Source organism: Rattus norvegicus, chromosome X (assembly GCF_021556685.1).
Source record: "Rattus norvegicus strain SHRSP/BbbUtx chromosome X, alternate assembly SHRSP_T2T, whole genome shotgun sequence".
Classification (NCBI taxonomy): Eukaryota; Metazoa; Chordata; class Mammalia; order Rodentia; family Muridae; genus Rattus; species Rattus norvegicus.
The window spans coordinates 112023217-112037238 of record NC_141554.1 but is presented as its reverse complement, the minus strand read 5'-3'; the positions used below and the strand labels follow the sequence as shown (position 1 = coordinate 112037238).

The 14022-nt window shown below is 38.4% G+C and overlaps 1 protein-coding gene across 2 annotated transcripts in view; it reads right to left on the bottom strand.

Moving 5' to 3' along the window:
* The window catches only part of Tbc1d8b (TBC1 domain family member 8B), an 87940-nt gene that overhangs the window by 37571 nt on the left and 36347 nt on the right, over nucleotides 1-14022 (bottom strand). For both annotated transcript variants that reach the window (XR_015646282.1, NM_001401137.1), the window contains exons 8-10: nucleotides 3351-3500; nucleotides 2462-2612; nucleotides 1781-1995 (exon numbers count right to left, since the gene is read on the bottom strand). Coding sequence is in view for 1 of the 2 variants with exons in the window: in NM_001401137.1 (NP_001388066.1) it covers nucleotides 1781-1995; nucleotides 2462-2612; nucleotides 3351-3500 (516 nt within the window). In the remaining variant the exon portion in view is untranslated. The remainder of the gene's footprint in view (nucleotides 1-1780; nucleotides 1996-2461; nucleotides 2613-3350; nucleotides 3501-14022) is intronic.

Genomic DNA, 14022 nt, shown 5'->3' with positions numbered 1-14022 from the left:
ATACAGTTATCAGGCCAGGTGTGCTGGGATACATTTGTAGTCCCAGCTGCTCAAAAGGCAGGCGTGAGAAGGTCACTGAAGCCTAGGAGAACTAGACAAGTCTGAGCAATAATGAGATGGCATCTAAAAAACTAAAATAGTAATATTAACAATTCCACTTAACATTAGATTGAAGGTTATCAATTTAGGCAAGAAAAAAGGAAGACCAGTGCTCAGACTGAGATGGAGAAAAGCATGTCATTATTCAGATTTTGTGATTTCAATATTGAAAGTTGAAAGAAAGCCACAAACTATTTATTAGGACCAATAACAGGTTCAGCAAGGCTGAAGAAGGCAAGATAGGTATATATAAAATGAATTGTGTTTAATGCACTAGCTAAAAATAATAAAAGAAACAAATTTCATTTGCTATACTTTCAAAAGGCATTCCCTGCTTCCTCAGATGCCTGTAGCTCTTTGTGTAAGGTTGAGGCCTCTGGAAATTTTGTCAACATGTACTATTCCCCAAGTTGATCTGCAGAATCCATGCAATGCCTATCAAAATCTTAGCTTTTTCTCTAAGATGACATTTCGAACTCATATCCTAAGTTCCTTAATAATCTGATGAAAGAGAACTGTCTACTGACCTAAATAGTTGTTTCTATTCACTCCTATAATTAAAAATACTCTATATTTCAGTTATTTTCTATTTGTGTCTAGTAGCAGTTAACTACCTTATGAACACAGTGAATCCCTAAAGAATCTTTACCAAAGATTCCTCCACTGTCTACAAAATAAATTTTAAATTCCTTTTGATTTCTGAGACAGGATTTGTCTGTAGCCTTGGCTGTCACAGAACTTGCTCTGTAGATTAGGCTGGCCTCAACCTCACAGAGACCTGCCTCTGCCTCCCAAGTGCTGGAATTAAAGGTGTGCACAAAATATGGATGTGCTGTCCTCTGGCAGGTCCATGTGAAGGCCAAAGGTTGATGTTGTGGGTTCTTCCTCGATTCACATTTCATTTCTTTTAGAGACATGTTTTGTTTTACTGGCCCCAAAGCTTGCCATTTCAGGTAGACCAGCTGGCCCCAGAACCCACTCATCCCCACCTCTCCTCAGCTCTAGGGTTACCGATGCACAATGCCATAAATGCTTTTGGTTTGTTTTTTAAACATCAGTGCTAGAGATTCAAACTCAGGTGCTCATGCTTGCACTACAAGCATGTTACATACTGAGCTACACCTTCTCAGACCTGATCTTTATATATTTTCAATGACAAGATCTTTATGTGATGCATCTTTATATAGCATTAAGTATGTAACACAGTGTCATTTTTAGAATAATCCATATATATACATATATACACACATATATGTATATGTATATATGTGTATAAATATATATTTGTTAAATGAAAAAATAAGATGGCTCAGTGGTTAGGAGCTCAGAAGACTGGAGTTCAGTTCCCAGTGCCCATGTTGGGCAGCTTACATCTGTCTGTACCTCCAGCTGCAGGAGATCCAATGCCCTCTTTCAGCCACCTAGGGTACCTATACAAATATGGCAAGTACCCTCACAGAGACACACACACACGGTGAATAAAAGCAAATGTTTACAAAAGAAAATAATGAAACATCAATACTCTAAAATGCTCCCACTATCAACCTCCTTAAATAATATTCACTATCAATCTTAGCCTACCTCTGTTCTCATTATCATATGTTCCAAAATTCTGGAGTTGAAGTTGATAGTATTATTTGAAATATGCACATAATATTTGGGAATCACAGTGATGCTCTACCTGGCAGTATCCTATTTTGGGATTCCTATATGCATAAGCTGTCAGTACCCGCCTCAGAGCAGATATGCCAGTATCACTCTGAAATGCTGGGTGTTCAGGCAGGGAGCGACGCAAATCACGCTCAATTTCTTCAGTTGCCAGGTTGGAGGTCCCTAAGGATTGTTCAACCACTTCAGCATAATAGCCAGGGTTAGCTGCCATGTCATTAACAGCACCTGCAAAGACAATCGCATTGACATACAAATAGAATACACTGAAGCTAAGATTTGCATACAGTGACATATTTTTATTTATAATTTTAAAGTTAAGCTTTATGCTTAATAAATGTCTGAACACAAATAAGAGAAATTGAAAGAAAAGGGAAGCATTGTAGACAGGAGAGTCTACAATACCAAGTTAATGTTATTTTCTAGAATAACATTTTCAGGAAGTTTTTTTCTTTTAAAATTTCCTCGATGCTACAGATATGGACCCCATACTCAGAATTATATGTATTTTGCCTAATGAATTCATCTTGCCAGACAGTCAATGTGTAGATACTTAGGTAAGCACATGTAACTACAGCTTTTTCTCTTTGAGTAGTCTGAACTCATGTCCTAGCCATCTCTGTGCTTAGAGCCTAACTCCTAGAAGGGCCATGTTCACTGTCTATTAACTGGATAAATCAAACCAATGTCATACCTGAGAAAAGCATCCAGAGCTCCCCTCTTAAAGTCTCTGGAATCCCTCTTACAACCAGGTCTCGAGTCTTTTTTGTCCGGAACATGCTAACCCCACGACCACATTCTGAAAATAAGATGTTCCATGATTGTTCCTTCATCTTTTCCTTTAACTGGAACCAGAAAAGCAAGACATATCAACAGTGAAAAAATAATTTCTTTAAAGTGACTTCTTCACTCTGTTTACCATGAAGCAATATAATGCAGAGCAAAGACTTAGAAAATCAAAACTCGGATTCCCATTCTAAAGCACTGGACCCTTACCATACAAAATCTTAAACCCAGGCAAACCTAACAGTTTTAATGGACTATCATTACTAGTTAAACTCTTCAAAGTTGCCAGAGTCTAACACCTAGGAGGTAAAAACTTTGAACCATCGCTCTTCCCCAATCAATTCCACTTTAGTACAGACTATTAGAAATCCATGCAAAGAAACCTTGATATCCAACAGTCCTCTTCTATCTTCACCATTGATGATAGTCTGAGTGTTTCAGAACCAAGCAAAGTACGCTGCAAACCTCAAAAGGCACACTTTCTGTTCTCATACCATGTAGTCTAGTGGTTCTCAACCTGTGGGTCACAACCCTTTTTGTGGTCAAATAACCCTTTCACAGGGGTCAATTAAGACCATCAGAAAGCACAGAAATTGACATTATTTTCCATAATAGTAGCAGAATGACAATTATGAAGTAGCAATGGAAATAATTAATTTCATGGGTGGGAGTCAGCACAGCATGAAGATCTATATTAAAGAATTGCAACAGTGCTAAGAACCAATGACCCGCTCTGCTTTCAAATCACCTTTCATCAACAGCTCTGATCAATAGAATTAAGGATTTTGTTTCCTTACCATTTTAGAATCAAGATTTTCCAAATTTTGAGGGTGAAATACTGTCATTAAGGCTTCAGTGTTCACAGTTTTACTGCATTCCTTCGGAAATGTCAAAGGTTGTTCCTCAAAATTCTCAGATAGGCCTGTAGAGTCAGAACTAATAGCAACCTGAAAAGAAAAGTCAGAGTGTGACTGTCAAATGCTGTTCGCATGTTTCAGAAAGAAAAATGTGTTCAAATGGAGAAGAAGTGGATCTGGGGAAGGGAAATGAGTGGAATGGTGGGACTTGGAGACAGGAAGGAGGGAATTATGGTCAGGATGTAATATATGAGAGAAAATTTTAAAAAAGAAAAAAAAGTCTTAATGTTCGGTCTGTCATTTATAAGCCAAAGTTTAATGATATATTAAATATTAAAGAAACATTGCTTAATTTTTTGTCAAAATTGAGTTTGTCAACAAAGTGGCCTCTAATAACAGAGCAAAAGGAAGAGAATTGGAAGTACACTGTGTTCTTGGTGACCTGGCTGGCTGCTAATATAGCATTTTTCTCCACTTCTATACTTTAACCCAAATGGAACCCTTGACTTTTAATCTTTCCCTCTTTAAATCCCTTCTTTGTAGATTTAATGAGATGTCAGTTTGTTCCCCTGCAAAAAGAGAGACCACGCCTGTTTGGCAAGAGTACAAGTTTGTTTAATTAATTTATTGGTGTGTGGAGAACAAACCAAGTATCTCAACCTTCCAGGACAAACATTCGCCCACAGGCTACACCACAAGCTCTCAAGGACAAACTTTGGGGGTTCCATAGGCATGGAGTCAAACCTGGCTCTCTAAGTAAGGGAAGCTAAGAAACAAACTATTAAATACAAATCAGCCATAATTTGCAGGCTTTAGAAATGTTTCATTTTCAGTTTTGATACATGAAAAGACAATTCTGAGAACAAGATCTAGCTTCTAGGCAAAGATAAAAGCCAGAGCCACTCTTAGTAAATTAGCAAAACCAGAGCGCACAACTAAAGAGTCATTTCGTAAGATATCATAGAGACCGAGTTGGTGCTTCCTAGACGCTTTCTCTAAAAATACTGTAACAACTCTTTCTGTAAAATATAAGAAAAGAGTAACCTTGTCCAGGAGGTCAAGAAAACCGAGACTTGGAGTATGATGTTGGTTTAATAGAAAGTAGAAAGTTATTTAAAAGAATTCATAAGAAGCCCACATAATTTTTAAAGGAACTATTTGTAGTTTGAATGGAAAGAATTTAGAGAGCACAAATGGAAAATAAGTAATAGGCAAAAGACAGGAAGATATAGCAAATAAAAATATTAGGCATCATATGATATTACTAAATGCACTTTTTTATTTGATATTTTTTATTTACATTTCAGATGTTATTCCCTTTCCCTGTTTCCAGACCAGAAGCCCCCTATCTCATCCCATTCCCTTTTCTACAAGGGTATTCCCCCTCTGCAACTACCCCCCTTGACACCCCACCTGATATTAGCCTGCACTGGGGGTGGGGTCCAGCTGTAGCAGGACCAAGGCCTTCTCCTCCCATTGGTGCCAAACAAGGCCATCCTCTGCTACATATGCAGCTGGAGCCATGGGTCTGTCCATGTGTAATCAATCATTCAGTAGTGGTTTAGTCCCTGGAAGCTCTGGTTGGTTGGTATTGTTTTTATGGGGTTGCAAGCCCCTTGAGCTCCTTCAATCCTTTCTCTAACTCCTCCAATGAGGACCCCATTCTCAGTCCAATGATTTGCTGCTAGCATTGCCTCTGTGTTTGGCAAGTTCTGGCTCCTGTCAGCATGCATTTCTTGGCTTCATCAATATTATCTAGTTTTTGGTGGCTGTATATAAATGAGCTGTATACCAATCTGGGGCACGCTCTGAGTGGCCATTCCTTCAGTCTCTGCTCCATATCCCCTGCTATGAACATATTTGTTCCCCCTTCTAGGAAGGACTGAAACATCCACACTTTGGTCATCCTTCTTCTTGAGTTTCATGTGGTCTGTGGATTTTTATCTTGGGTAATTCGAACTTTTGTGATAATATCCACTTATCAATGAGTGCAAACCAAGTGTATTTTTCTGTGATTAGGTTACCTCACTCAGGATATTTTCCAGTTCAATCCATTTGCCTATGAATTGTTGCCTCAGTCTCTTGAGTACTAGGATTATAAGCATGCATTGCTACGCCCAGTTTTCAGTATTGATTCATCTATCCTAAGTTATTTCTATTTCCACGTAATTTTTTTCTTTCTTTTTTTTCTTTTTTTCGGAGCTGGGGACCGAACCCAGGGCCTTGTGCTTGCTAGGCAAGTGCTCTACCACTGAGCTAAATCCCCAACCCCTCCATGTGATTTTTATTACCTCTGTTTTGACTTTTATGATATATCATTTACCTAAGCTTCTGAAAATTAACTATCCCAGAGATCTTAAATGATTGAAAAGAAAAATCATTTGACCCCTTAAATTTTACCAGCTTAAGAAAGATAGATAATGCCCATGGCTGAGGTAGATAGAAAGTAACACCTTCTTTGTAAATATAGATAGAAAATTCAGGCTGAATCTCAAGTAATGAACCACCATATGACCAAGGCAGCAATTATTGATAATAATACTCACACTACTGGAAAAATATTTTAAAGGAAGTAAAAAAAAAAAGCTCATGACAAAACCCTAAATACAAATTTACAAGAGCAACTGCAAGTATTTTAGTTGTATTTGTAACTGCCTCTGAAGTGTTCATAAAAATCACATTCACCTACAGTGACAGTGGCTTGAAACAAGTGAATATTGGAATCGTTACATGAGTGCAGTGAAGTGGACTATTTAAGCAACAAAGCTTAATTCTTGTCAATTATGTTTTTTCTCCCCTGACCTTTACTTCATGGCTATAGCATTTCTAAGCAGCACTGATTTGGTGCTCATAATTACATAAGGAATAAACTTGGCACTCAGACATTTTGTTGCCTGAACAAAATCCACTCCCATCTAGAAAGTAACATAGGTTATTTTTTGACAAGTACACTTCAACCTGTCTTATCCTTTTTTTTTCTGTATCAAGCACTGATTTTAGAAATAGGATGTGTCCAAAGAAATAGGATGTGTCTTTAACAGTGAAGGAAATGTAGGGCAAAGGTTAATATTTCTTTGTGTATAACCTTTGTTTAAAGTAATAGACTTAAAATATCTTACAATCAGCACAATCAGTAGTGATTGGGAAACAGAGTTGAGCTGTAAAATAAAAAAAGACAAAATGTACAAAGAAATACTTCTTTCAAATACAAGAAGCTTATTGTAAATGGCATCCTATTCACATCGACAACTTAAAATAGATTGCTAATTTTATTTCTAACAAAATTTCTGGTTTCCTAATAAATCTGCTCCCCTTGAGCTAAGATACCTATTTGTAATTGTAGTCACAGAAAACGCTCCTTCTTATTCTTTAAAAAATTACATTTATTTAGTGTATGTGCTGTGTGTGTGTGTGTGTGTGTGTGTGTGTGTGTGTGTGTGTGTGTGTGTGTAGATCAAGGGATGACTTGCTGGAGTCAGTTCTTCTTTTCCATCTAGGATCAAGATAAGGTTGTCAGGCTTGATGGAAAATGCTTTTACCTGATAAGGGTTGTCTCTGGTTCATATTCCCTTATTTTTAAGGCAAACAAAATCAAACACACACACACACACACACACACACACACACACACACACAAACACACACACACACACTCTTTCTGTCTCTGTCTCTGTCTTTCTCTCTCTCTCTCTCTCTCTCTCTCTCACATACACACACACACACACACACACACACACACACACACACACACACACACGGATTTGGAGTCACTTAGCACTAGGAAAACTGTTCCTTTCAGAAGCCATGATTTACAAAATAAATAACCCAGTGTGGCTAAGGAACTGTGGAACAGTCTGGGACAGGATCCTTCCAGTCTCCATCTGCACCCAGAGCAAAGGCTGTCACACAGCCCTCTGGAACCAAAACCTGCCTAGAGGAAACTGGTCTCCCAGGACTGTTCTCGTTATTAAGCCCCCAAGTGAGACCCCACTTTCGTTCCACTAATTGTCCAAAGAGGCACCCACCAGGAGCACAAAGGGCACAGACCTTCATAGAAGACCTCATACCAATACTGTTCATACTATTCCACAAAATAGAAACAGAAGGAGCACTACCAAATTCCTTCTATGAAGCCACAATTAAGCTTATACCTAAACTACACAAAGACTCAACAAAGAAAAAGAACTTCAGACCAATTTCCCTTACGAATACCAACACAAGAATACTCAATAAAATTCTTGCAAACCGAATCCAAGAACACATTAAAATGATCATCCATCATGATCAAGTAGGCTTCATCCCAGGAATGCTGGGATGGTTCAATATTCATAAATTCATCAATGTAATCCACTATGTAAACATACTGAAAGAAAAAAACCTATGTGATCATCTTATTAGATACTGAGAAAGCATTTGACAAAATTCAACACCCCCTTCATGATAAAAGTCCTGGAAAGGTTAGAAAATGAAGGTGTCTTGGTTCCAAAGAATTTCAAAGCCAGTCACTCTGAATCATTTAGGATTCTGCTGCAGGCTAAAAATCAAATTGAAAATGTCATTCTTTAATGCCAAAGTCTTAGTTGTTGTAATAAACAGCTGAAATGCTTAAAAAAAAGTCCTGGAAAGATCAGGAATGCAAGGTCCATACCTACACATAGTAAAAGCAATAGACAGCAAACCAGTAGTCAACATCAAACTAAATGGAGAGAAACTTGAAGCAATCCCACAAAGTCAGGGACTAGAAAAGGATAATACTTGAAGTCCTAGCCAGAGCAATCAGACAACAAAAGGAGGTGAAAGGGATACAAATTGGAAAGGAAGAAGTCAAAATATCACTATTTTCAGATGATATGATAGTATACTTAATCAACCCCAAAAGTTCCACCAGAAAACTCCTACATCCACTAAACAACTTCAGCAAAGTGGCTGGATATAAAATTAACTGAAGCAAATCAGTAGCTTTCCTCTACTCAAAGGATAAACGAGCTGAGAAAGAAATTAGGGAAATGACACCTGTCACAATAGTCACAAATTATACAACATACGTTGGTGTGACTCTATCCAAGCAAGTGGGAGATCTCTATGACAAGATATTCAAGTCTCTGAAGAAAGAATTTGAAGAAGAGCTCTGAAGATGGAACGATCTCCAATGCTCATGGATTGGCAGGATTAATATTGTAATAGTGGCCATCTTGCCAAAAGCAATCTATAGATTCAATGCAATTCCCATGAAAATTTCAACTCAATTCTTCACAGAGTTAGAAAGAACAATTTGCAAATTCATTTGGAATAATAAAAATCCCAGGATAGGGGCTGGAGAGGTGGCTCAGTGGTTAAGAGCACTGACTGCTCTTCCAGAGGTCCTGAGTTCAAATCCCAGCAACCACATGGTGGCTCACAACCACCTGTAATGGAATCCGATGCCCTCTTCTGGTGTGTCTGAAGACAGCTACAGTGTACTCATATACAAAATAAATAAATAAATCTTTAAAAAAAAATCCCAGGATAGTAAAAACTATCCTTAACAATAAAAGAACTTCTGGGGGAATCATCATCCCTGACCTCAAGCTGTATTACAGAGCAATAGTGATAAATAAAAAAAGTGTATGGTATTGGTACAGAGACAGGCAGGTAGAAGATCAATGAAATAGAATTGAAGATCCAGAAATAAACCCACATACCTACGGTCACTTGATCTTTGACAAAGGACCCAAAACCATCCAATGGAAAAAAGATAGCGTTTTCAGCAAATGGTGCTGGTTCAACTGGAGGTCAGCTTGTAGAAGAATGCAGATCGATCCATCCTTATCACCCTGTACAAGGCTTAAGTCCAAGTGGATCAAGGACCTCCACATCAAACCAGATACACTCAAACTAATAGAAGAAAAAGTGGGGAAGAATCTCGAACACATTGGGTAATGGAGAAAATTTCCTGAACAAAACACCAATGGCTTATGCTCTAAGATCAAGAATCAACAAATGGAATCTCATAAAACTACAAAGCTTCTGTAAGGCAAAGGACACTGTCAATAGGACAAAATGGTAACAACAAATTGTGAAAAGATCTTTACCAATCCTACATCTGATAGAGGGCTAATATCCAATATATACAAAGAGCTCAGGAAGTTAGACACCAGAGAACCAAATAACTCTTTCAAAAAATGGGGTATAGAGCTAAACAAATAATTCTCAACTGAGGAAAATCGAATGGCTGAGAAGCACCTAAAAATATGTTCAACATCCTTAGTCATCAGGGAAATACAAATCAAAACAACCCTGAGATTCTACCTCATACCAATCAGAGGGGTTAAGGTCAAAAACTCAGTTGACAGTAGATGCAAGGATGTGGAGAATGTGGAACACTCCTCCACTGTTGGTGGAATTGCAAGCTGGTACAACCACTTTGGAAATCGGTCTGGAGGTTCCTCAAAAAAGGATCCAGCTATACCACTCCTGGGCATATACCCAAAAGAGGTTCCAATATAAAACAAGGACACGTGTTCCACTATGTTCATAGCAGCCTAATTTATAATAGCCAGAAGCTGGAAAGAACCCAGATTCCCTTCAATAGAGGAATGGATACAGAAAATGTACATTTACCCAGTGGACTACTACTCAGCTATCAAAAACAATGACTTCATAAAATTTTTGGGCAAATGGATGAAACTGGAAAATATCATCCTGAGTAAGATAACCTAATCACAAAAGAACACACATGGTATGCACTCTCTGATAAGTAGATATTATCCCTAAAGCTCGGAATACCCAAGAAACAGTTCATAGACCATACGAAGTTCAAGAAGAAGTAAGACCAAAATGGATGCTTCATTCCTTCTAAGAAGGGGGAACAAAATACTCATTGGAGGAAACACTGGGACAAAGAGCAAAACAGGGACTGAAGGAAAGGTTATCCAGAGACTGCCCCGCCTGGGGATTCAGCCCATATACACACAGCTACCAAACCCAGAAAATATTGCTGATACCAAGAATTGCATGCTGAGAGGAGCCTGACATAGCTGTCTCCTAAGAGTCTCAACCATAGTGTGACAAATACAGAGGCAAATGCTATCAGCAAACCACTGAACTGAGAATGGGGTCCCCTTTGAATGAATTAGAGGAAGGATTGAAGGAGTTGAAGGAGCTTGCAACCCCATAAGAACAATTATGCCAACCAACCAGAGCTCCCAAGGAATAAGTCACCAGCCAAAGAGTACACATGGAGTGACCCATGTCTCCAGATGCATATGTAGCAGAGGATGGCCTTGTTTTCTATCAATAGGAGAAGCCCTTGGTCATATACAAGCTCAGTGTAGGGGAACTCCAGGGCTTTGAGGTGGGAGTGGGTCGGTGGGAGTGGGAGCATCCTCAGAACCAGGGGGAGGAGGAGGGGGGAAGGGACGTGGGAAAGGGGATAACATTTGAAATGTAAATACATAAAAAAGAAAGTCACTCAGGGTGTCAGAAAAAGAAGACGTGTAATAAAAATTAATAAAAGCTGATGCTATCATGCTTTCCAGAAGAGAATAAAGCTCCGAATGACAGCCTCCTACTGCACAGCATTGGCATTTCCTATCCGTGACTATCCTTTCATTAAAAAGATGAATATTGGCCAAGAGTTCTGGCTGCTCTTCCACAGGACCTAACTTCAATTTCCAGAACCCACATGGCACGTCGCAACTGTCTATAACTCCTGTTTAAGGGGTTTGATACCCTCAGGGCAATGCATACACAAAAGAATATTAATTGAATTATGTTTTAAAAAACAGTGTTTGGGATACTTCCCTAAATTTATTGGTTATGGTTATCCTAGAGGCCATCTAAAAATATCGGCTATTCCCACTGTTCGTGATCATCACAAGAACTTGATGCTAAGAATGCTATTGGTGAATACCACATAGTTTGTACACAGGACAGGAAGAATTAAATTGGTACTGCCCAGGGAGCTGCCCCAGATTGCTACCTTTCAAAGTATCAATATCAGGCTGCTGGGGGAGAAATATGTCAATAGTTTCATGTAGCTATGAACTCTTGGATTATCCCTGGGCACAGTATTGTCACAAATATTGCAGGGGTGACCAACTGCTTTCTGATGGGATTTAAAGCCCGCTCCACAAAGAGTAACATATGTCTAGTACTGTAAGGATCACAAAGAACCCATGGTTGGAGAAGCTCACAGGTTCCTATTACTATTATTTTGCTAAATGAATGACATATCAGGCTGCCCTCTAAACACATATTCTCATACGTATAGATTAATACAGCTCTCAGCCCACATCAAAGAAGCTTTTTTGTGCAGTGGACAGAGATAATTCAGAAACTCACAACTGGTAAAAATGCAGAGAACAAGTGTTTCCGCAGTCACCAGCTATAAATGAGACATAAATATCATATCCCCTTTCCCCATGGCTTAGCCATCTTAGAAGAGGGAGAAGAAAGGTTTTAAGAGCTAGAGGTTATGGGAGGATGCAGGTGAAACTGTCTTCTAGGCATAACAGAACCACTCTGTGCAATGGTAACTCACAGCAGCTGTAGGTACCTGCACAAGGCTTGAGTAACATCAAGCCAGTCAACATTCTAGCATGAAATGGGGGAAAGGCTCATGAGACCCCACGTCTAGCTGAGGAGCTATGGAAAGTTGATGGTTTCTGAGGGAGGGAGAGTCAGTTTTCTTTAAGAGTGTGGCCACTGGCGTGAGTACTATGCACCAGCCAAGGACTCTACATCTATTCACATGTGAGCATAGATTAGGAAGGGCGTTAAAAAAAAAGGGAAACCCTAAAGTTGGGAGGTAATTTGGGAGGAGTAAGAAGGAGAAGTAAGAGTGACTATGTCAAAATATACTGTATGCATATGTGGAGTCCTCAAATAATAAAATAGATTAATAATAGAAATAAAACTGTCCTTGACAGAAATAAACCTCCTTTGTTTGTTTTAAATATGGATTCAATCCAGGGATAGAAGCATGCGATAAAAAAGCAGTAATCCTGAGCCATATCTCTAGCTCGTTTTTTTTTTATTGTTTTTAACTTTTTAAACATTTTATTTTGAAAAAATTCTATTATTCTAATTTACTAATACTAACACCAGCTCTGTTTTGACAGTGTTTTTTCTTTAATCCTTTTTTAAAGTCCAGTCATTATCCCCCTCAAGTTCTGCCCTCCAACTGTTCCTCATGCCATTCCTCCTCCCCCCTCAAAGAGGCCCAACAAGCAGCTGACTGACAGAAGCAGATACTTACACCCAACCAATGGTCTAAAGTCAGGACCCCTGTGGTTGAATTAGGGAATGGCTAGAAGAAGTTGAGGAGGAGGGCGGTCCTATAGGAAGACCTTCAGCCCTTTTATTTTTTAATTCCCTTAGTTACTTAGGCTGTGCTTAAACATGTAACCTTCCTGCCTCAGCCTCCCAGGTAGCTGGGGTTATAGGTCCTGGCACTATCAGCTTTTATTTGCAATTCTAGCATTAGGCAACATCAATATGTCAAGTAGAACACATGTTCCCAGAACTTAATACTTACAACCTAAAAACTTAAGAAATTCAGACAAAACCAAGAACTAATTACACATGCTTTGATAATCTGTAGAAAATATTTGCCCTATCTAAACATGTTAAGGCATAAATCCAATTCTATTTTTTTTGACATTCTATAGCAGTGGTTCTCAACCTTCCTAATGCTGTGACACTTTACTAGTTCCTCACATCGTGGTGACCCCAACCATACAATTATTTGCATTGCTACTTCAAAACTGTAATTTTGCTACTGTTATGAATTGTAATGTAAACATCTGTTTTTTCCAATGGTCTTAAGCAACCACTGTGAAAGGGTCATTTAATCCCCAAAAGGGTGATGACCTACACGTGGAGAACCACTGTCTTATGGTTCATTTGTAATGCAATTTAAAATAAAGGGATCTCTGATAGTGCTTTCTAGTCTTGGGACCACTTGCCTCATGCTAAACTAAAAGAGCCCAACTTTCCTATACTTAGTAGCTTCGAATCTTATCTAGTAATATTTATTATACACATCAAAAACAGTTGGTCCAGATTTTATAAAACCTCTTCATGTGCCCATGTTTTAGTGTAACTTATTAAACTGTAGAACATGGTAATTGATACCTAGTTAAAATTTGGACAGAGCTGGTGCTTATGCATAATCCCAATTATTTCTGGAAGGTTTTGTTCTTTGTAACATATTTTATGTCCTCAACAGGCCCTATGACATGGGAAAAACTTCCTGAAGTCCTTTGTGGCCTCAGATTCAGACATGTTGATTTAGACTCTAAGATTTAGATTTTAAAAGTTTTATTGTATAAAAGTCACTGAGTTTGTTAAAATTACATAATGCACTTTTCTCATTGTTTAGGTAAGTTTCCTATAGCTATAAACAATGAAGCGACAACTTCTGTTATTTAGAATTCAAATGTACTGGCAATTTTTTTTTGAGGTTGAAAGAATTTTTATTTGCAGATAGTTAATACACATAAATTAGGTGAAAAACATTACATGTCAGTTAATATATAAGTTAGGTCATCTATTTGGCTCAGTGCAATGCAGAAAGGTTTCTCCAAGGAAAGTCGGTTGGGCTGTGCTTCAGGGTACTGGCAATTTTTTA